The sequence below is a fragment of the Solea senegalensis genome, linkage group LG20, assembly GCF_019176455.1.
Source record: "Solea senegalensis isolate Sse05_10M linkage group LG20, IFAPA_SoseM_1, whole genome shotgun sequence".
Lineage (NCBI taxonomy): Eukaryota > Metazoa > Chordata > Actinopteri > Pleuronectiformes > Soleidae > Solea > Solea senegalensis.
Genome location: NC_058039.1, coordinates 17,061,730 through 17,084,334, shown reverse-complemented (window position 1 = coordinate 17,084,334; position 22,605 = coordinate 17,061,730). Strand labels below are relative to the sequence as shown.

General features: G+C 41.7%; 1 protein-coding gene across 2 annotated transcripts; it reads left to right on the top strand.

Annotated features, from left to right (window-relative positions):
* The first annotated feature begins 304 nt into the window (after nucleotides 1-304).
* tent4a (terminal nucleotidyltransferase 4A) lies at nucleotides 305-16,299 on the top strand. 2 transcript variants are annotated; one of them, XM_044052004.1, is made up of 13 exons: nucleotides 305-1,396; nucleotides 4,214-4,337; nucleotides 5,312-5,358; nucleotides 5,443-5,563; nucleotides 6,328-6,435; nucleotides 11,062-11,190; nucleotides 11,306-11,519; nucleotides 11,975-12,101; nucleotides 12,210-12,313; nucleotides 12,544-12,719; nucleotides 13,240-13,383; nucleotides 14,511-14,564; nucleotides 15,662-16,299. In XM_044052004.1, exons 1-13 carry the CDS (start codon nucleotides 537-539, stop codon nucleotides 15,812-15,814), a joined length of 2,361 nt encoding a protein of 786 aa, XP_043907939.1. In that variant the 5' UTR covers nucleotides 305-536; the 3' UTR covers nucleotides 15,815-16,299. The 2 variants fall into 2 exon arrangements, with proteins under 2 accessions (XP_043907939.1, XP_043907938.1); XM_044052003.1 differs by having other exon boundaries at nucleotides 14,511-14,684.
* The last annotated feature ends 6,306 nt before the right edge of the window (nucleotides 16,300-22,605 follow it).

The following is a 22,605-nucleotide window of genomic DNA, read 5'->3' as shown; positions in this document are numbered from 1 at the left end:
CCTCCCTCCCCGTCCCTCCACCTAGTGGTGATAAGCGTGAAGTGCAGGTGGGCGACAGGACTTAACGTGGGTTCCTCGGGGCGGACTTCACTCCATCTGCATTCAGTTTTGACGTTTTTACATATATCTCCTGTGTGTGTGTGTGAATTAAATGTTTAGCGGATGAAAAGGGCGAACACATTGAATGTGTTTCATCAAACGGCTGGAGGTATGAAGGAGTGGGCGGATGGAGGGGGGCGCAGTCATCATTTAAGAAACCCCTTTGAAGAGCGCATGCGCATGGATTTGAAGAGAATACGCCATATTGAATTCTCGTAGGAATCGGCTAGCAATTTTTCCCAGCTAGCGGTGCAAAGGGGGGCCACTTTATCAATGGTCCTGATTCGGTTATACGTTTAAACTCCTCTTTTTTCGTAACCCTGGACAGCGTAGTGATCTCTGAAGGTGTCCGGGAAGCGGAGTGGATTCACGACGGGCTCGCTAGCTTTAGTTAGACACTCGTAGGGGAGGGGGGGGTTACCGGAGGAAGAAGTTGAATGGATCCGAGGGTAGCTTGGATTCAGCCCGAACAGAAAGGACCTGCGAACGCCTTATGGATGCACGTCTGGGAGACCTCTCAGGGAGTACGGACGCTCGCGCAGCAGCAGCAGCTCCACAATCAGAACCACAACCAGTGTGTCAGCTACACTGCGTTGGATGTTATAAAAAATGTGGCGACCGCGGTGGCAACGGGAAAGAGCATTTGCAGCAGCGGTAACGTTACAGGCAGCCGGAGCAGCAGCAGCAGCCATCACGGCATAATGAACGGCACTACAACTATTAACGGCACTGCGATTTCCACGCTAGGGGTAGTAGCACTGTCCAACGGGAACCTACATAATAATAACTCTTTTGCCGCGACAAGCGCCGCTGCAGAAGCAGGTGAGGGCAAAAGCCTGCCTCAAAAGCCCGGATCTGTCTCCACTTCGTCTTCTTCACAGGAATCGCGGACGGACAGTCCACTTGAGAGGACTATGGGTGGAAATGTGCCGGGCAACGTGAATAATAAAAACGTCGGGGGTGCCAATCTGTTCTACAGTTTGGGCGATAGCATGGATATTAATAATGTCAACCTTCACCACCACCACCGTCACCACCACCACCATCATCATCACCACCACCGTCACCTACAGGAGCACCCGGCTTTCAATGTACAGCAGATCTGCGTGAAGCGTCACCAGCTCCAGCCTGCTGTACCTGTAAATCACACACACAATCACCACCCGGGCCGCAGGAAAAGTGAGAACAAGGCGAGCACTTATGGAATGAACTACTTGCTCTCGAACTGCACTAATGGTAATTATGCCAGCACTTGGACACCGTGGAAGACTCGGACGTACAACCCCGGAGTCCTCGGGTGAGTGACTGAAGTCCTGACGTTAATTTTCAAAAAAGTAAAATGATAAAATGTATCGGCTTTCTGCAGCAGCTGCTTTAAATGGCGTAATGTGCATGTGCGTTGAATACTAAGGCGTTTACGACGCAATGTAGTCGTTTTTATAGGAAAGTACACCCACCAGTGCAGTGGGAACTAGAGTTGGGGCAACTGACCCAACAAGACCGGAAGTGTCGTGATTGTTTTTTAATTCTTTTGAAAATTTGAGGTATAAATGACTAATTAAATAGTATAATTAAAAAAACACGCCAGAGTAGAAAGTAAGTAATAAATGTAATATTTTCAGTGTCTAGTACTGAGTGGTTCTATTTAGTGGGTGAAAGTTGTCACCGGATGTGTTGCTTATGTAGTAGTTTTCAGATGCATTTGGAGGGGAGGAGCCTATCGTGTGTAACGGTTCTCCCCTGGTGGCTTCACATTTAAATCGCCAATCTGACAACAATACGCTGAATTAAAGAAGGCAGTGGTGAACCTTTAATGTGCCAAATTAACGACATTTATTTTACAATGTAATCGTTTTAGCTGAGGTAGTTGTGTGAAATAGCTTGTTTTATAATGTTGGATAAGTGAGTTGTTCATTCACCCCTAAATCAAACAAACCCCAGTGTACTCGAACTACTATTTGTTTTTGTTATGTGATTACAACTAGACTTTGACCTAAAACAGGGTCTAAATGTGGGTTTTTAATGCCGCATGTTTCAGTAGTTTCCACTAAATTCCATTACACCGTTATGAATGTGAAGTAAAGCTAAAATTTGGAACGTTGGCTTTATGTATCTAATATTTACTCCCATTGTTTTCAGTTGTCGTTAACTGGTCTTTATACACAAGTTAGAATTCTTTTGCAGTTGGGCTGACACAATGAATCAACAATTTAGCGATTAATCGTCAACTATTTTTTAGGTAAAGATTTTTTAAGCTTCTTCAAAGTGAATGTCTTCTGGTTTCTTTCATCTATATGACAAAGAAATCATTAAAACTGAATCATTTTGGTTTGTGGACAAAACAAGACGTTTGAGAACACCATCATTTCCAGTTCTGAAAAACACTGATCAACATTTTATGCAAGCGATTACTAGATTAATCGAGTGAATAATTATGGAAATAATACTTAGTTGCAGCTCTAATTTGCAGTCACAAGTTACTGATTTCTGTCTTTTTTTTTTAAAATGTTGTGCTCAGAAACGTGATGCATGCTCCTAAATGCATGGCATTTTTCATCCAAATTTTTTTTAAGCATCTTTCACATTTTAGTAGCTAGTTATACTGTTATCAAAAGTGCCATACTTATACTGTAGTAATTGTAGTATAAAGGTAGAAACATTAGGAATTGTTATTTACTATATTTAATACTCTTGGTTGTTAGGCTGATTGAGGCTTTCTCTCTCAAAAAAAGGACCAAAGAAGTTGAAAATGTTTTGCAGGAACCTGTGATATTTGTTATGGCTGACTTCACCCATCTGGGAATTTCTTTCTTCAACAGACTTGGTGTTTGTTATGAAAGTACTTCCACATACTTGATACTCCGTTTCCCCCCCAGTCCCTGAATCTAAGGTTAACTGAAGGTGTAAGAATTTCATAATTGTATTGTGGTGAATAATTAATGTGTAACACATTTAATTTTCCCTGGGTATTTGTGTTCTACAAGGTTAAATGATATAAGTTTTTGGTCGTGCACCATCTAGTTTTGCACTGGTTTGCCTCAGGGTCTCAAATCAGTGATTTGGACTGTGATGCAGTAAAAACATTGATTCCAGTGGAAGATACATGGCTGTCATGGTAGCTCGGTTATAGACCGCTGCATCATTGACTACTTCTACTCTAGACCCTAAAGTTGTTGAAGTGAGACAATCCTTACCAGACTTGTCGGGGATGGCTGCAGTAGCAGTTTTTATTTTGAGTGTGGGGGGCCTTCGCTCTGTCAGTGCTGAACTATTGCCATGGTTACATTCCAGAGTTTTCACCAAGGAGTGGTCACATGGGCTGGATGCATTTTGTCCTTGGCTCTGGTTGTCGATTGTGACCGTATTCCTGTTCTATATTTTCTCACTGACATCATGCCATGGCATGTACTCCTAGGAAAAAAGAATGGCCATAGGGTTGAACAGAGTTCCACTGTTCACAGGCTTCTAACTGGTCAGGAATCTATACATTGTACAGATTGTGCCACTCTGCTGCCAAACACAGAATCATAGTAATAACAACAATAAGGCCTGGGACTTGCACTCTGAATGATATGACTTTACTACACTCTTTCTTTTAATTTAATTATTGGACACTTTTGGACTATTTTACGTTCAGGAATAACCTTATGATGTTAAGGTTTCAGACAAGTTCAGGCTTATCAGGGTTTGTACAGTCGGTGTTGTATTCTTGATACCTGACTTGTACATTTAACTACAGCATAAGTTCTTGTTTTTTTTAGATACAAGGTGCTTCAAGTTCAGCAGAAACTCAGCAATACTTAAACGTGAACATACTAAAGCCCAATGGTTTTTTTTATGTTTTTTCAATGCTATGATGGAGGTTCTCCAAAATAGAACAAAAGAGAAGCATATCTTGTGCCATCTGGAGATACAAATTTTTTTCCAAAACTGTAAGCCATTCCTGGAATATGTGTGTTTGATTTTTTTTTCCTTGGAGTAAGAATTTACAAACATATAAAATGTAGAGCATATTTGACACTGAAAACTGTTTATTTTGCCAATCCGTATCACAAGCTGGTCTGTGTGTTGTAGCTGATAATAACACTATTTTTTTTTTTCTTTTCTCTCTTAGACTCCATGAGGAGGTGATGGACTTCTACAACTTCATGTCTCCCCGGCCAGAGGAAGCAGCAATGAGGAAAGAGGTGGTGAACCGGATAGAGATGGTCATTAAGGAGCTATGGCCCACTGCAGATGTAAGATACACACACACTATTCAAATCTTTAAAGAGAGCTGGCTCCTAAATCAACCACACGTTGAGGAGGAATTGATGTCATGCAATTGAGGCTGATGCAGTGTCCTATATCTTGATTTATACTTATACTCAACTAACCATTAGTAGAAATCAGCAAATTTTGATTTTCCTGATAGATATCGCAATTGCAATTTAATTTTGAAAACATGAAGGCGCATGACCACAATTTTGTTCAACTTGCACCTGTGTCTTAGCTTTTGTTTTTAATTATGATATAACATTTAATAGCTGTTACTTCCATTTACAGGAATACAGCTAGTGGTAGTTTTGATTTTTTTAATGTCAAAGTACAGAAAAATGAGAGGAACACCTGCGACTGGTTGAGTGGTGCTCTGAGGTAGGGTTGATGTAATGCCGCTCTCATTACTTAATCATGTAAAACACACGCAGCAGTGATTTGTTGGCTGCCAGTCTTCCCCCACTTCCACTGTGAGCCAGGTTGTCAAGTAAATGGATCAAACCTCTGATTTGTACCAGCCTCCCTTTTCATTTCAGCCTATTAATTCTGGCCCGTCTTTGTGCCGTTGCCTTGTCGTATTTACCAGACGGAAAGGGAAAGAACTCCTTTCAGTTTCCTTTGGAGAGCTTTTGCTCGCTCGCAGCTTCAAAACACGGCATTTTTTCCCCCAGCCATTGTATACTTAACTTGGCAGCCCACTAAGCTTGGCAGTGATTACCGTCTCTGAAGTGGAACCCGGAAATGCCTAGTTCCTACTAGTTTGCAAACATTTGAAATGGATATGCACATCATTGCCACAAAATGAGCTGTTGTGCAACACAGGCTATGAAATGTCAGTGCGTTTTGTTGTCGTTTTTTTTTCTTTTTCTCGTCTATATATAGGTTGGCTTTAACAGTTTGAACTACAGTGATTTCAATCATCGTGGTCTTATATCATGAACATTGTTTTTTCTAGGTCCAAATATTTGGCAGCTTCAGCACAGGACTCTATCTTCCGACAAGGCAAGACATATTATTTGTAAAGTAAAGCACACTTTATTATATTTGTTTGCCAACATTTTAACTGTGACTATTTTTCACTTTCAGTGACATTGACCTGGTGGTGTTTGGGAAGTGGGAGCGCCCGCCGCTGCAGGAGCTGGAACAAGCTCTTCGCAAACATAACGTGGCAGAACCCTTCTCCATCAAAGTGCTGGACAAAGCTACAGTAAGCCATAGCATGTGTCTCGACTCTTCCATGTTTTATGTTACTTTACGTTCATATTACTTATAAATAATGCATATTTTACCAAATAGCAACTCATTTAAATAAAGTAATGACTGAGTGAATAATGGTCTGTATTTACAGAATGGTTAATTTCATGTCCTCTTTGGCTTTTTTTATTCTTCACTGTTATTAGTTAAGTTAATAAATACTACAGCCTCATTAAGTGGGCAAGTAAGAGGGGAATAGGAGTACACTCAGCCAAAACAAAAATTGGCAGCACGTTTGCAGTCTTTAATGAAGTTCCCCCGGGCTTCAGATGGTCAGATAAAAACCTTTCTCACGCTTTAATCTTTGTCTAAAGATGCGGTGGAGTAACCTCAGAGACTCAATTAGTGTCCCCCTGTCTGTTTTGCGAGATGGTTGCCCCTTTCTGACAGTTGTGGTGGACTCCGTGGTTAATATTTCGCAGATTTCACTTTATTGTATACCTCTGTAATAACAAGAATGAAGTTTATAACTTAGGTCAGTGCTGCTGTTTATCAGAATTTCCTGCTCACACTTAGCTGTTATTCTGCAGCTCAGAGTCTATGATGGATGTGTTTACCACTGCGTAGTCCACAGAGGGATGCAGCTAATGGCTGATTTTTAATTTTAGATAGAGCTCTTCCTTCTGAAAGGATGCCAGGTGGGACGGAGGCTCCCTCATCCTGCAGCGAGTGTCTCTTTAGATGTTTGCTAACACATGCCACTCTGCTTTCTCTCAGGTGCCAATCATCAAGCTGACGGACCAGGAGACCGAGGTGAAGGTGGACATCAGTTTCAATGTGGAGACTGGAGTCAAGGCGGCAAGCTTCATTAAAGACTATGTAAAGGTGAGATTTTACTCATCTCTGAGTTACCACCTTAAAAACATTTGGAAGGAATTAAATAATTTAGTAAGGTAATAATGGAACAGATGTCGCCAGTTAGTTATGGACTTTGATCCATTTCACTCACGTCTGTTTGGATTCTGTCTACTGCAAGAAAACTGTGGAGGGACGGAGACAATGAGACCATGAGCACATGAATTCTGCACTTTATGGAGTGTAACCTACCTCAGTTACACTTTCACGCTGGTTTCACATCGTCTTTATCAGCTTTGAATGAAGGAAAAAGGAAGATTTCATGAACAGATCAATTTTATTTAACCTCGATCTCGCGAATGGGAAAGAAAACAATCTTATTTTGATCAGTACAGTTTTCCGACAAAACAAAACATCCGACAATATTGCTTGTATTTTTTTAGACAAACAACATTCTAGTGCTTTCAAACAAACAGAGCCTAATAGGTTTTAAACTCTGAATTCTCTGCTCCTTAAATAACTGGAGTCTATTTGAGTTTACAGAACTCGGCAGTGGCTCCATAATAATTAAGCCAAACTCCAGCATAGAGAGGCTGAGTAAATGTGGTCTGGACTGTGTGGAGGAGAGTCACGGTGTCAGAGACGCTGTAGAACAGGGGTGTCAAACATACGGCCCGGGGGCCAGAACCGGCCCGCCAGAGGGTCCAATCCAGCCCACATGATGAATTTGTTAAAATCTAATCTTTGTGCCTTTATAGAGCCAGTGTGCTGTGTAAATAGCACATTTAGGCACGATATTGTTGAAATTGCACTTATATTTCTCAAGAAACTTCATGTTTTGTAAAAATATCCTTCATTAAATGTAAAACAAAGGAGTTCTTGTTGTTAATAGGTTATTATGTTATTAATTTACTATTTTTACTGGTCCGGCCCACTTGAGATCAAATTGTGCTGTATGTGGCCCCTGAACAAAAATGAGTTTGACACCCCTGCTGTAGAAGGACAGAATACCGGCACTGTGATCCAGGTACACTCCTACTCTGGAGAGCACATGACCTGACACTTCATTGCAGATACTGTTGTAATAGAAGTTGCAGTGGTTTGGGTGACAATATAAAGCCCAAGATTTGTCATTGAAACCAAATCTGCATTCACCCGAGTTCCCCGCTCTGCTGATATTCTTGTGTGGGACTGCTACACAAATTCTTCCTCTCCACTCCACCTCCCAGTAGCAACGTCCAGTCAGACTCTCTCTGCCCAACACCTGACTGTGAGTGCGAGAGCTGCGTCAGTTCAGCGCCTTTCTTTTTTAGCTCCGTTATCTCATGCTGCAGCTTCTGATGAAGATCGTTGAATCGACTCACTTCAGTTTCCTGCTTGGATCCGATCTGCTGCTTTACTACAGATCTGTTTGCCTGGAGACGGATCATCTCAGTGAAGATTGCCTCACTTGCCTCCACTGCTTTATCAGCAGAGTGATTGACTGCCTCTACCTGCTGTTGAAGCACCTTTACACCTTCTCTGTCTCTGTTGATTTTCTTGTTGCTTCAGTTCAAGCACTTTCTGCCTCGGAGTCCTTTCTGCTGCAGCTAAGATGGTGTTGTGGCCTTTATTTTGATCAGCTGAGCGGAGATAACAGATGCACTGCTGATCTGTGCGGCAGAATATCTCCATCACCTTATCGTGACGAGAGCAGATATTCTCGTGGAGCTCCGTGGAGGGGTCCACCAACTTGTGGTTTTTAAGGCGAGGTGACTCAAAATGAGACTGAAGGTGTTTATCACAGTAAGAGGCCAAACAAACCAAACAGGTCTTCTGAGCTTTCAATTTCCTCCCAGTGCAAAAATCACAGGCCGCATCTTCAGGTCCAGCATAGCAGTGGTCAGCAGGAGCATTTTGGAGTCCACAGTTCTCTCAGCTCCTCCACTAAAGCTGCTAACATGGAGCTTTTCACAAGGTTAGGCCTCGGTATGAATTTCTTTCTACACTGAGGGCAGCTGTAAATCTTCTTCTTATCCTCTGTGTCCCAGTGAGTTTTAATACAGTGCATACAGTAGCTGTAGTCACCGGATCCTTCAGTAAATCCAGACAAATGGAACAGCAGATTGTTTCCCGCTCCAGCTGAACTCCAACCCTGAAGATTGTCTCGTTTCGCTTAAGCTCACGCTGTCACCTGTCAGCTCTTGAATGTCACTGCATTTGAATTCACTTGAAACAGCAGCTTGGTGAACGGCAGTATCAGTAATGGGGAAAGTAAAGTGTGTCTGAGGTATCATCATGACCACTGTGAAACTGAAGTTTGTGTCACTTTGTAAACCACTCGCTCTCGCTCACCAAAGTCCATAGAGAAAACCAGTAATTATACATCACAGCTCACACGATTCTTGATCCGCTGTTGCCTCCACCAGTGAGTTCAAATGTGTTGTTTTGTGACTTGTGGGGTTTGAAGTTGTTTATTTGGATTCACCTCGGTGACACAAACTTGCCAAAGGAGGCAGCAATAGACCAGTAGACTCCTCTCTCCCTGTGAGCTAAAAAAAAAAGCAGGTTTTCTCTATGATCTTTGGTGCAGGAGAGTGAGTCATTGAGAATGTCATTGAGAATCTAAGTGGACAAAGACTTTATTAGTTAAGCTTTCTTTAAGATATTTTTGGCCTTTTTGTTGTTAGAGTAGTGAATCAAACTCAGGTCGCTGCTATGGGTCCCTTTTGTGCCACTGGGACCCAACAACTGAGCTATCCAGCACTCCGAGCCTTTTATCAAATGGTTAAAGTCTGTTTTCTCCTGTTTCATTGAGAGTGAGCCTCGGTGTCTTCTCATTAGTTCTCAGCCCAGACGTTAAACGTTTCCTTTAAGTTCAAGTTAGATTGAAATGAACAAAGTTTGTGCTGGGCCAGATCTTTTAAGTGTAAGGAACAGCATATACAAGAAGTGTACCTGCAACTTCTGACTCAGCTACTCCAGGCCTCAATTATTACTGATGTTTCCCCTGAACTGTAAATGTGCCACTGAAAGAAAGCAGAGCAACCTCAGCTCTACTGCAATTAAGATTATTGTGATGGACTTTGTTATGTGCATCAGCTGCCTGTCCTCAGTGCAAGTGGAAGAGTTCACATTGTATAGAAGACATCCTGAATTCTCAGTTTTCGTAAAACAACCCCTTTTAAACAAAGCATGTTTTCTGTACAGGGTCTTGTGTTTTCTGTGGTCTTCACATGCGACAGGCAGACTGGCTCCTAAAACAGAGGCTCAATAAAAACACACAGACAAGGGAGTGTGATGTCACATCAAAAAAACGACTCATATTTCAAAGCAGTGAAGACAAACCATATATACTGTGTATATATATATATATATATACATACATAAATATACATATACATGTACACTATGCACTTAACAGGGAGTACATACAGACTAAGAAAGATGGCAGGGAAAGGTCATGTAGACATATTTAAATAGATTTAAAAACCACAAGAGTCACATAATTACTATATTATTTTACATTGGTTTCTAAATACAGAAGTAAAGAAAATCCCTCTGGGAATCAGGCCAGCCAGTCAGCATGTTAAAGCATTACTCTTTACTTCATTTGCATTCTTGTACTGGCTTGTCTCGTTTCCAAATTGACCCTGGAACAGACCCCGGCTACCGTGCTCGGTGCACTCTTCATTTAAGTCAGACAGTCTGTGAGCTGCTGCAGAAGACTCTGTTCCTGTTGGGAAGTGAATTTCACCCCGTGGATAGAATTCCTGCTGAAGGTGTAACTCTGCCAGATTTAGTCATGGTTGTAATAGCTAATGCATGAAAGGAATTCCAGGTGCTGATGTTCCATCTATCTCTTAAATCCTGGCTTTTGTCCTTTTTGTTGCTGTTGTGTTATGGCTCTCTGGGAGTACATGTCACGACTTGAAAGGCTAAGTTTGACAGCAGCACTCTGTGTCAGTCCAGTGATAGTTGATTCTGTAATACGCGGGTGTCAAACTCCAGTGCTATCTTATAATTGAGAGTTTAGGACAGGTCAAAGGTCTCATGCAGCCAGTTGAAACGGCATACCTGCCGGACTTCTTGTCACTGATTTTTTTTGCAGACGTGCTAAATGTCAACCAAGCCCTGCTGCTCCACTGGCACAGATGTGCTCACATGTACACTGCCTTAAGGTCACAGTGCCTTTTCATTTGGAAAAAACCAACATATTTGTAATTCCCACTCCCAGACCCTGCAGGGTTTCAGCACATTATCATGTCACGGGCCCTAGGAATCCTCATTCAATGTGTTTTTGAAAGTTTTGGCTAGTTAAAAAATTTGTATTTGTGTTGTAAGTAGGAGTCGAACAAGTCCTCCACTGCTGCAGTGCTGTGCCACCATGAACTACAGATGCCCAAGGGGAGCAGCGGCACAAGTAGAAGAGAAATCGATTTTCATTAAAAAACAAATCATGTATGATTTTAGTCATATGGCACAGCCCTATACCTCTGCTCCATTATAGCATCATAAGGTGATCAGTTTGCGATCATTTACCCTAGTAACTATAGAGTCATGACATGAGTGCAAATGCCATTCAATACAGCATCTGTAAAATCTTTTTGAATATTATTTTCTCTCTGAATCCATGTTCTCATTCTATTTCTTCCATGTCCTCTCATCCACTTTCAGAAGTATCCAGTGCTGCCTTATCTGATCTTCGTGCTGAAGCAGTTCCTGCTGCAGAGAGATCTAAATGAAGTCTTCACCGGGGGAATCAGCTCTTACAGCCTCATCCTCATGGTCATCAGCTTCCTACAGGTACAAAAACACAGAAACACGACTAACTGAACGATAGAACACAAGCAGAGAGCAATAAGTAGCTCTAATACGTGCTAGATAATATTCAAATCTCCTCATCTCCGTGTCTGCTCAGCTACATCCTCGCATTGACGCCAGGAATCCTACTGAGAACTTGGGCGTGTTGCTGATCGAATTTTTTGAGTTGTACGGCCGCCATTTCAACTACTTGAAAACAGGGATTCGCATCAAAAATGGAGGCGCGTACATCCCCAAAGAGGAGATCATGAAGTCCATGACAAATGGATACAGGCCATCGATGCTCTGCATAGAGGACCCACTGCTTCCTGGTGCGTGTTTTACTCTATTAAGATTATTTACAGTGAAAAACAAAATGATTGTGACTTGTACCTTCTTAAACAGCTAAAGACAAAAAAATACAGAATCTTTATGTGTATTGATCCAAATTAGTTTAAAGAAACTAAAGAAAGTTTTTCTTCACTTTTCTTGCTTTGGCACCATCTGATGGTTGCATGAAAAATGACATGATTGGTAGAAAACAGCAAGAATGAACTGAAACTCACTTTAAAAATACATTAGCGCACAATTAGAATCACTTTAAATGTTCTATAATCACATTAAAAAACAGGGTACGGTGGCTGTAAAGTTTGTTATTTATGTTTAAATGGCAATGTCAAATTCAAATGTGTGTATTTATGTACATGTAATAGCACAAATGTATCCATTTATGGCAAGTTAAGAAAAACACTGGTCATATTTAAAAACTGTCTTTTCCATCATGTAGGTAACGATGTGGGGAGAGGCTCCTACGGCGCCATGCACGTCAAGCAGGTGTTTGACTACGCCTACACCGTCCTGAGTCACGCCGTGTCACCACTTGCGCGGTCATATCCCAATAAAGAGTGCGAAAGGTTAGAATGCGGTCCGGTGTTTAAACAGATCTCCTCAATGACACGGGGCGCCTCTGTAATGGCCCTTCTCCCTCTCTCCCTCTCTCTCTCTCTCTCTCATCCCCGCAGCACCTTGGGCAGGATCATCAGGTTGACCCAGGAAGTGATCGATTACAGGGAATGGATCATCAAGAAGTGGGGGGGCCGGGATCTGGCACGAACAGACAACAGAGGTACCATTTTTCATCCTTGGAGAGTACACAGATAATGGCACAAACAAAAGATGTTAAAACGTTGAACAAGGCCTGCTTAATTTATTATCATAGAACATGAGACATCAGAAGACCATCTAATACCTGCAGCAAAAAAAATCGATCCTGTATGAAAAATTACTGTTAGCAAGTAAACCTTGTACAATTTGTCATTTGCTGATCTATTCCTGACCTCATTTGTTCTTCTCCAGTTTCACCTCCAAAGGAGCCGGTGTCGGAGCAGGAGCTTGGCAGCAGCAGCATCGGGTCGGAGGAGCAGCAGAGGGACTCGGCGTCGCCCCACAGCGCAGACTCCCCCATGTCCATCTCCAGCCCGCAGCAGCACTCGTCGGCGTCCTCCGTCTCCTCGCTGTCTGGATCAGACAATGTACGAACATTTAACACATGCATTTTGAATCAGCAGCAGTCACCATAGTTGAAAAAAAGTCATCTAAAAATGTTTGGAAAAACACGTGGAATAAGCCTGAGGGATTTTTCTACTACAATGGCAACTACTGAGTTGACACAGGTTGCTGCAGCTTTGCTGAAATAATACATATCAAAACAAAGATACTTACTGACAACTTCTTTGGCCCAGGAATCAGGAGGATGTGTGAAAGCACTTACTGAATTATTAAGTTGATATATTTTCATCTGGCAACTGCATCCTCATTGAAAACAAATAATCCGTGCAGGCAAAAAAGAACAGCCTCGTAATGTGGTAGAAAAAAGATTTAGCACTATGTACAGTATACCAGATGGAATACATACATTACATTAAGAAAGTGGCCACTCTGAATCTATACTACACTCTATAATGTGAACTGTTGTGGTGCAGGACCATGTCTGTGTAGCTGGGACAAACACTCTGGCTCATGATTTCTTTCTTTCTCTGTGTGACCTGGCAGGACTCTGATTCAGCGTTACCGTGTCCTGTCCCTCCGCCGACCCTGTCACCGTACCCGTCTTTCCCGCCACTGGGCTTAACGTTGCCACCGGGACTCAAGCCCGGCATGGGAGGACACCATCTGCTCATACCTCCAGGCTCACAGGTAAACACACACACACACACGCCAATGAGCGCAGACAGACTGGACAATGACATTACTGTACAAACAAACCCACAAGTGTATCGTTAGGATTTTAACATGAACAATACTGGTACTTTAAAGCTGCAGTTTGTAACTTTTTGGTAATTTTTTTGTTATTGTTGTTTTTTATTTCTTGTGCCCATGTTTGGTAAAAAGAAACCGTAGCATTATTTGTATGCAGCTTAGCCAAACATTGGGTGTTATCGGGTGCTGGATTTGCAAGTGTTTTGTGGGCTTGCTAATGAGCAACACGGTGTGACGTAATGCATAATTTCCCGATGTTGGCTGCTTCACCGTCAACTGAGAGTGGGTGGGAGTCCCTGTGCTAGAGAGCTTTGTACAGACTTAAAGCTGTGTTTCCATACATTACAGATCTTTATGCGTCTCCATTAGGAATAATACCAAAATAACTGGCCCCAACCGTTCTATTTCTTAGTACGTTTTCCTTGGGGTACCAGAGTAACGGTACAGTATGGTATGAGTGGAGCTAGACCCATGAAAGTCAGCTGATTGTGCGACAGAAAAGATTCACTCCCTTGTGACTGGTGTTTCTTCAAGCTTGGCGTGTTGTTAGGACAAATGTCCACAAACGGAGCAGAAAAAACGAGATGCTGGATGTCGTTCATTGTCCGTTATGTCGCGTTTGATGCCGTTGTTCATTGTTGTCGCACCAGTACAACATACCGCTACCAAGTAAAGGTAAAGGTACTGTTCTCAGTCGAAGTGCGAGCCTGACTGAGGGCTTTACTGCTCCAAATCTTACCCCTACTGCAGTGTTTCTCAGTCCTGGTCCTGCGTGTTTTTAGGTGGATCTCTGCTCTAACACACCTGATTCAAATAAGCTTGCTGACAAGCTGACTATTTGAATCAGCTGTGTTGGAGCAGGGAAACCTCTAAACCATGGTGGGTCCCGAGGACTAGGATTGAGAAACCCCGCCCTACTGTAACCGACCGAAATGTAGCCTAATGGAAACGCGGCTTAATTGACTGACTTTAGGACTTAAAGGTGAAAAACCAGCATCAATTACATTTCGTTTTCTTGTTGTTGCTCCTCCCACTCAGTAAATATTATACCTTTCTTCTTCCAGGCTCGCGTCTCACTGCCCGGTGGTCTAGCAATGCACTCCATACCTGGCAGACAGGTGTGTATAGACACCGGGCTCCCCCCCTTCTTCCACATGCCCTCCCTAGCCCATGCTCATGCCCCCGCCCCCTCCAGCCCCCAGCCTCCGCTCAGCCCCCACTCCAGCCACACACACAAGGTAGGTGGCGGAAGCCACACAGTCTACATCAGGGCTTGTCTTGACGTCTTCTCTCTCAAGTGTCTGATATGTCTCTCTTTCTCTCTCTCTCTCTCTCTCTCTCTCCCTCTCTCCCTCTCTCTCTCTCTCTCTCTACATACATAAAGAATGAATTTGCCATCTGCAATCCATAATGTTTGAGTCAACATTAGCACAGGGGCCTGATGTTGCAGCATCTGATGTGCACCTGTTGCTATGGGAGATGAGATTAACAGCAGTGTGATGTTGGCATCCAGTTTTCAGTTACTGCCTACTAGATGATTATTATTATTATTATTATTATTAGTTTTATTATTATTATTACTAATGAAGAAATGATGACATTGCATCAATATCATCATTTATATTTGAATTCTCCACAGAATGAAGAGATTAAGAATCTAATGAGGTGCAGTTAGAGTATGACAAATGTCAGGTACAGAAAAATATTCTAACATTCCTTCCATGTTCTCTTCACGAATGAATAAATTACTCTAATAAATTACCTATCAGAACCTCATTATAGTAGACGAGCATTAACTGATATTACTTTTTATTTTTTTAAACTAAAACGATTTTGTACAGCGCTGTACTCAGTGTAGTAAAATCGCATCATTTCAACAATATAATATCATATGGGCTCTTAAAGTTTCAAGTTTTAATAAAGATTAAGTACGATAGTTTGTACGTGCTACAAGATATAATTGTCCAAACAAAACTACACAGAGATGTCCTTTGATGTTGTGTAAATAAAATGGTTTAATCCAAGATTTGGGACCCATTCATGATGAAGTCACCGTTTATGACAAAATCTAATACCAATTCAATACAAGACTCGACTCAATCTAAAACATTTTGTTTTCCGTAACAAGTGACACATTTTCCCTGCAGTGCTTCTTCAGCGATGGCTCGATTTAAAGTTGTCTCTCTCTACTTTTTGTCCTCTTTCTTTCCATCAGAACACAACCAAGTTAAATGTGAAGGGCTTCCACAACCCGCCGCCGGTCAGCAACCCTGTCCTGGCCAACCGCGGACACACACACACGCAGTATCACCGCAACACTTGGCGGCGCAGGAAGAGGGACAGCCTACCGGTTAGCCTCAGCAGATAGAAGCCACTCCTCTTCCTGTAACCTTTTCCCTCCTTCCTCCCTCCTCTTCCTCCTCTCTGGCTGTAAACCCTGGCTCTTCGTTCGTCTTGAAGGAGGATGGACAGACTGACAGACAGAGGACCAGAGACCAGCAGTTTTACATATGGAGCTGCCACGACACAGAACAGCAGCACTCAGCTCTGCAGCTTCCTCCTACTCTCGCCATCTTTCCGTTTCTGCATGACAAAGTTTTATACATTCAGTATTTTTGTTTTTTTTCACCATCTTCGTTTTTTTTAAGCTATTTGACTCGGTGGTCATTTCTTTGCCAAGTCTACTTGACCTCACCTCAACCCTTACAGCCAAGCTGCCTGAGGTTCAGTGTTACCTTCTTCTTTTTGTTTTTTTTACAGTTTATACACTTAGGAACAAACTTTTTTTTTCTTATTTTTCATTTTGTGCAATAATGTTATTTCTTCTTGGAACTAAAGTAAATGCTTATTTAATTTTGTTGTGTGTGTGTATATGTATGTATGTGTGTAAAGGCATTTTTATACTGTTATTTTATTTTTGTAGAGTTTAAAAAAAAAAAATTGTTTACGAAACTTTACCCAGGCAGCATCTCGTACGTGTGTGTGTGCGCGTGTGTGTTGTTCTGTCTGAGAAGCAGATTAGAAGGTTCTCTTATCTTGGTATTTTTTCCAGTTCTCTTCAGGTGTCTTGTGAAAATGGGAGAGGTTTGCATGAAGTTCCTCAGGGAAGTTGTTGTTGTTCCTCAGTCCAGTTGGTAAAAAGGCGTTAATGGAGAGAAATGGATGGAGGTAAAGTTGCATCCTGGGATCTCCTGACCAATGACAGGAGAGGATGGACCTGCTGTTTTGGCCTGAAAAAGATAAAAGCCCCTGAGCAGAACCTCCATGAGTGTGATAGAGAGAGTGTGTGTGTGTGTACTTTTGTATGTATGCATGTGTCTATGTTGTTGCCGTGTTTCGTCAGTCAGGGGAAGGCTGACGGTGGCCTGCTTGTTTTTGTTGTGGCCGTTTTTCTCTTTGCTGTAGTGGATTTAAAAAAGGAAAAATCCTTCCAGACAGCGAGAGAGAGAGTCTGTTCTATTCAACATTTTTCTTTTTTTTTTGTGCTGTGTCCTTTCTTTCTTTTTTTTTACTACGTGTTGTAGGAGGGCTCGGGCCAAGAAGGCATCGTCAGCCTGTCTGACTTGAATTTGAAGATCAAAAAACATAGGGAGGGTGAGAAGAGAGAGAGAGAGAGGGCAGAACACCACTGATTCCAGGTCAGAGAACTCCTCGGATGCTTACTCCAGCTCCCCAGTTCAGGGACATGGTTGTGGGAAATCTGATCTCGGCGCTGACGGGGTCGACCGTGGCCCCGCAGCTGTTAATCATTGACGACCGACAGCGATAAGATTTCTTCTTTGTGGTCCTGGACAAAGGAGAAGGAGGGAGTGTTGAGTGGGAGAGAGGGAGGAGGTGGTCTTCCTGAACCAAGGACCCTAGTGAAAGGGAAATATTTTGATTCCATTCAGGAATCTTGTGTATATTTGATTGCCAGGTACTTCCGCTAATTGTTTGCGATGCCTTTCTTTGTGTTTACTCGGACGTGTGTGTGTACGTCGTATTCTCGCGCACACACACACACACACACACTATCACAGACAGGACTGTCGAAGGCTGTGACTCGCCCAGAACACTACACATGCTGGTGTTATTACTATGCAAGTGGATTATTCTTATTATCGTGTCAACTCTCCCATCTTGTCTCCCTTTTTTTGGAGTTATTTTTGGAACGACAAACACTGCTCGTTAGACCGACTGTCAGACTCTGGAGCTGACTCATGTGAACTGCAGCGCCCTCAAACACCCCCCTCACCCCCTCACCCCTGTATATGTATGAAGGTCCTGATCTGTTTCAAAGTCTAGTTTTCTACATCTATCACACATGTAAGGAATAGGGCATGTTAATGTCAGTGGTCGGGGTCTGGGTCTGTGTAGTGTGTGATATAGTGAACTGTGTGTAAGAATGTGTTGAGACTCGTGACTTTGCCACCGACCGGAAACAAGTGCACCCGAGAGAGAGAGAGAGAGCGCGTCTTGCACTCTGCAGGTGCACTTCAGACGGGACCAAAGTGTCCAGGAGCAATTCTTTATCTTGTCTTTTCTTTTTGTTTTACTGACACTGTGTTCAGTAATGTTACAACATGATGTTTTCTTTCTTTCTTTCTTTCGTAAAACCACGGCAACTCTGATGCATTCAGTCAACACTTCACCCGACGTGAGTTTAATCTCATGTTGAACCTCCAAAGCTAAAGGTTATGAGCTGAACATCATCTCGTCTGGCGCCCAACTACTACGATTATACTCTTTGTTGCCCTGTTACTCTCTCTACAAATGCTCATTATCCACAACTGTTGGGAAGTGATGAAGTGCTCACTTTTATGTATACATTTAGATAACGGGGGTTGGATGTAGTCGGCAAACCTGTTCAACCCTGTCCAAAACTGTACTCCTGATTGCCACCCTAGACAGACAGACAGACAGACATGATTTAAAATCCATCTCAGCGGTCCGGTCCACTGCAGCTCGCTCTCCGCCCCCCCGACTCTTCTCTCATCAGAACGGTGATGGAAACGGTTCGTTAACGGCGTCGGTCTGGTGTCAGGGTGAGAGTGATGGAAGAACGGGAAGCGAGGCTCGCGAGTGACCGCTGAGATTTTTGACGTACACATGATATGTACATGTAGATGCAATGTAATGTTAGCCCCATTGCAATAAAAATGAGGGATTTTAATCTGGTTAGCTGCTGCTGATGAGAGCGTGGTGGCATCCCCTCTTTGTCCTGGCGGATTCATAGCGGACGCCTAGCTATCTATCGGTGACCCGAGGGAAGCACTGCCCACCTTTTTGTTTTTGTTTTGTTTTTCCTTCTTTTGGACATTTTTATGTAAATATATTTTTTTCTATTTTATTTTTTAATAAACATTTTAAAACTGCCAGTCAAGTGTCAGAGCAGTTCTACTCCACACATGCACACGCACGTATACTGTTAGTAGTCACATTATAGTGACTTTGAACGTGACATGGTTATTTTTGGATGTTTAGACTGTGATCTGTGTTTCACAAACCGCTCATCTACTGGGATTTTCACAAGCAACCAGCCGTCTCTAGAGTTTACATAGTTTACTTACTGCAAAAAAGGGAAAATATCAGCAGCACTTCTCTGGAATAAAAAAGAAATGTCATGTAGGTGCCAGAGGCCAGAAGAATGACCACAGTGGTTTGCAGATGACACTTGCGGCAGACGATCTACAGGAGAATACTGGGTGAGTATTCATGCACATTTATGTTTGGTCTCCACTGAACCCTGTTTACCTACTAAATTGTCCTGTATGTTCACCTGCTTTTGTGTTTTCAGTGGATTTTCGTGTTGAGTTTGTTGATTAAAAGGTGCCTTCTTTCACATGGATGCTACTAAGAAAAGAGAATGGACAACAGTGAGATAAAGAAGAAGCTTACACACTGAGGTGAAAGTGCTTTGTTGGTTATATCTGAGCAATTCCTTTCACAAGAACAGAGAAAAACATCAATATTTCTGCTTTAACTTCATATTCGTCATATTTTCTGCACCCTGAACGACGATAAGAAATTTGGCTTAATTTGGTAAGTTTGGGCCATTTTATTGTATGTTGTTGCTGACTTAAAGAAAGATTGGATTAGGGGTTGAAGATCATGTATAAAACAATTGTACATGTAATTCTATTCATCAGCACTAGGTGGTGCACAAGTACTGTTGTTTTGGTTGTGAAGTAAGAGGAGAGGCCCCTCAACCTTACAGTAAGTGTGCATAAAGCCCTAAATGAAACATAAGAGTCTAAACTCCCGTATTCTCATTTTGAGGTGTGTTATGGGTTTTGTTTGATGTCTTATCTGTGTCCGCCACGCAACAGAACCAGTCTGTCCAATATGGAATTTAAGCAGACTTCTCAGGCATCTCAGTCCTGTGATGTGAACACTGGGCAGCGATTAGGCTGAAATACAAAGAAGAAGAGTGGACTGCAGGAGGTGAAAGGAGCGGCAAAGTAAAAGCATTTGAATTGTCCGACAGCAGCCTGATTAAAGGTGAGGTGAAGATGAGACTCCTCACAGCAGAAAACAGTCCATAATAACCAAACCAAGAGCCATTTAATGTGTTGTCTCAGTGTGTCTGAGCAGTGGCAGCTGAACAATCTGATGAACCCCGGGGCAACGGCCGCTCTTCTGCCAGGCTTTGCAAATGGATTTGAGAGGAAGAAAACAGTCTTTCACTGGTCAGTGAGTAGCTGCTGCACACACATTTGGTTTCATTTTCTCTCCTTTCACAAAGGAGAGTGTGGGGGGGGGGATAAGGACATCTCCCTCTCCAACCATGATCTCCTTTATTGTAAAGTAACAGGAGGATAGTTTTTTTTAATGCCGTTGCAGCAGTCGTACCAGGTTTAATGCAAAGTCGGTTGTTTTTAATTAAAGGCAAACTTTTACAAATTAAAAGTGCTGACAAAATACAATATGTATACACATAATGTATCAGTCCACATGGGTCAAAGGTCATAAATGTTTTAACTCACTCACTCACTCAGGGACCTTAATTAACGCCAATTCACCTGTCCTTCATCATTCACCTGTCCTCATCATTCATTCACCTGTCCATCATTCACCTGTCCTCATCATTCATTCACCTGTCCTCATCATTCATTCACCTGTCCTCATCATTTATTCACCTGTCCTTCATCATGTCCCCATCATTCATTCACCTGTCCTTCATTCATTCACCTGTCCTTATCATTCACTGCCAAAGTTTGTGTGAATTATTATTATTTTTTAAACAAATCTTTCTTACTCGGTAACAGGTGTGATTTAAAACGTAGTGAAGTACAGTGCTTTCAACAAAACATACTTAAGTAAAAAAATGTTCTTTAAGTACACAAAATAACATACTGCGGGTAAATGTAATGCATTATTTTCCACCGCTGGTATTTAATGATGTTGACCCCAGAAAGTCTTCAATAGTCATTCACTAAATCAACGAAAGGAAGTGAATGAAGCCGTTTCAGAATCCCTGAACAACAGGTGATGAAATGCCATTAAAAGCCTGATTAGTTTGACATGTTTCTCAGTCCCATGTAGTTTGTGTTTCTCTCTACTGAGGAGTTTTGATCACAGGATTGATCACAGACCAGGCTGAGTGCACAGTCTGCTTTTACATTACTGTGTATTCATTAAAATAAATGACTACATCATTACCTACCTCTTCCCCACCTTGATTGCAACTTAACTGTGTCACTTTTGTGTTGGCTTGTGTGAGAACATTTACATGATGGAGCCCACTTTCCATTTTTTTTCTTTTGTACAACACGTTATTCAAACCTAGACTATTTTTACGTCTCTCTCTCTCTCTCTCTCCCTCTCTCTCTCTTTACAAGATATCAAAGCTCAAATTCCATTCTGACCTTTTTTTTTCCTTGTGCCTTTGCACATCAGTGAATCCATGAGACAGGGATTGATCTTCATCTCTGTTGATTTCCCCTATGAGTGACACTGAGGCTCTAATGAGCTGGTTCTACTGTATGAGCTGGTTAAGAGCTCACTGTGAAGCCAGGCTTCTTCTCTGTTCTTGTGCATTCGGCAGGAGTATGAACGTATATATGAATCTATACTCCCATTCCTATTACACACAACTCAATTTAGAGACATTACTTTATCCCAACACCAAATATTTACATATTTACAGTATTTTATACAACGGCTGTTCTTCATCCTTATATTTATTTAAAATGTGCATTTTGTATCACCTTTTAAACTGATTTATGTTTTTATTAAACTCTGCTTTAATTCTTCCCTTAGAACGTTTTCTATAGTTTAACCCCAGAGATTGTAACTCGAGCAGCAACTAACGATTATTTTCTCGATGAATCGAGTAATCGTTTGGTCCCATAAAATGTCAGAAACTGTTGATCAGTGTTTCTCAAACATAGAAAGGATGGTCTTGTTTTGTCCAAAACCCAAAACCTATTCAGTTTTTAGTGATTTCTTTCTCACATGGAGCAAAGAAATCAGGAAATATCCACATTTAAAAATCAGAAAAACTTTTAATTCCTTAAAAACACTCAAACCGAGAGGATGGATTGTCAAAATAGTTGACGATTCATTTCATAATCGATTAATAATCGATTCATTGAGTAATTGTTTTTAAAGTTGTCCTGGCACACTGCATTTTTAAATTGAGTTTCCCCCCTTGTCTCTCTGAAAACAAGGACTTTGTTTTGTTTGGAAGTAAATTATTTCTTGCTTTGAATATTATTTGCGCAGTTTTAAACTTTTACTCAGATCCGGAAATTTTAGAGCTTGTATTTTTAAGAAGAGTTCATTTGTTTGGTCTCTATATCCTGCATTAACTATTAATCTGATTACCCTTTTCTGCATTATATATATTGGTAGTGCTTTCAGGTTGAGAATATGCCTTGTTTTCCTTGTGACAACTTCAAACATATTTAATGTAGTGGTTTCTAACAGATTTAGTGGTCTAGGACAGCGTTTCCCAAACTTTCTATACAGGGACCCACTTTTTAAAGATGGTGATCTATCGTGACCCAAATCACAAAATCAATAAGAGCAAATTTGTGCATAATATTATAGCGACTCATTTACAGCAATATCTAAAACAATTATATTGAATCATAGAGCTGTAACTAACAATTATTTTCATTATCGATTCATCTGTCGATTATTGTTTGTCAAACCTAGAAAAGATGAGGTACTCCC

Bases quoted from the DNA above. Each gene is read 5' to 3' on its own strand.
- tent4a (XM_044052003.1), top strand. From the start codon at position 537: ATGGATCCGAGGGTAGCTTGGATTCAGCCCGAACAGAAAGGACCTGCG. The intron at 1,397-4,213 runs GTGAGTGACTGA...TTTCTCTCTTAG, and splicing joins TACAACCCCGGAGTCCTCGG to ACTCCATGAGGAGGTGATGG. The intron at 4,338-5,311 runs GTAAGATACACA...TGTTTTTTCTAG, and splicing joins AGCTATGGCCCACTGCAGAT to GTCCAAATATTTGGCAGCTT.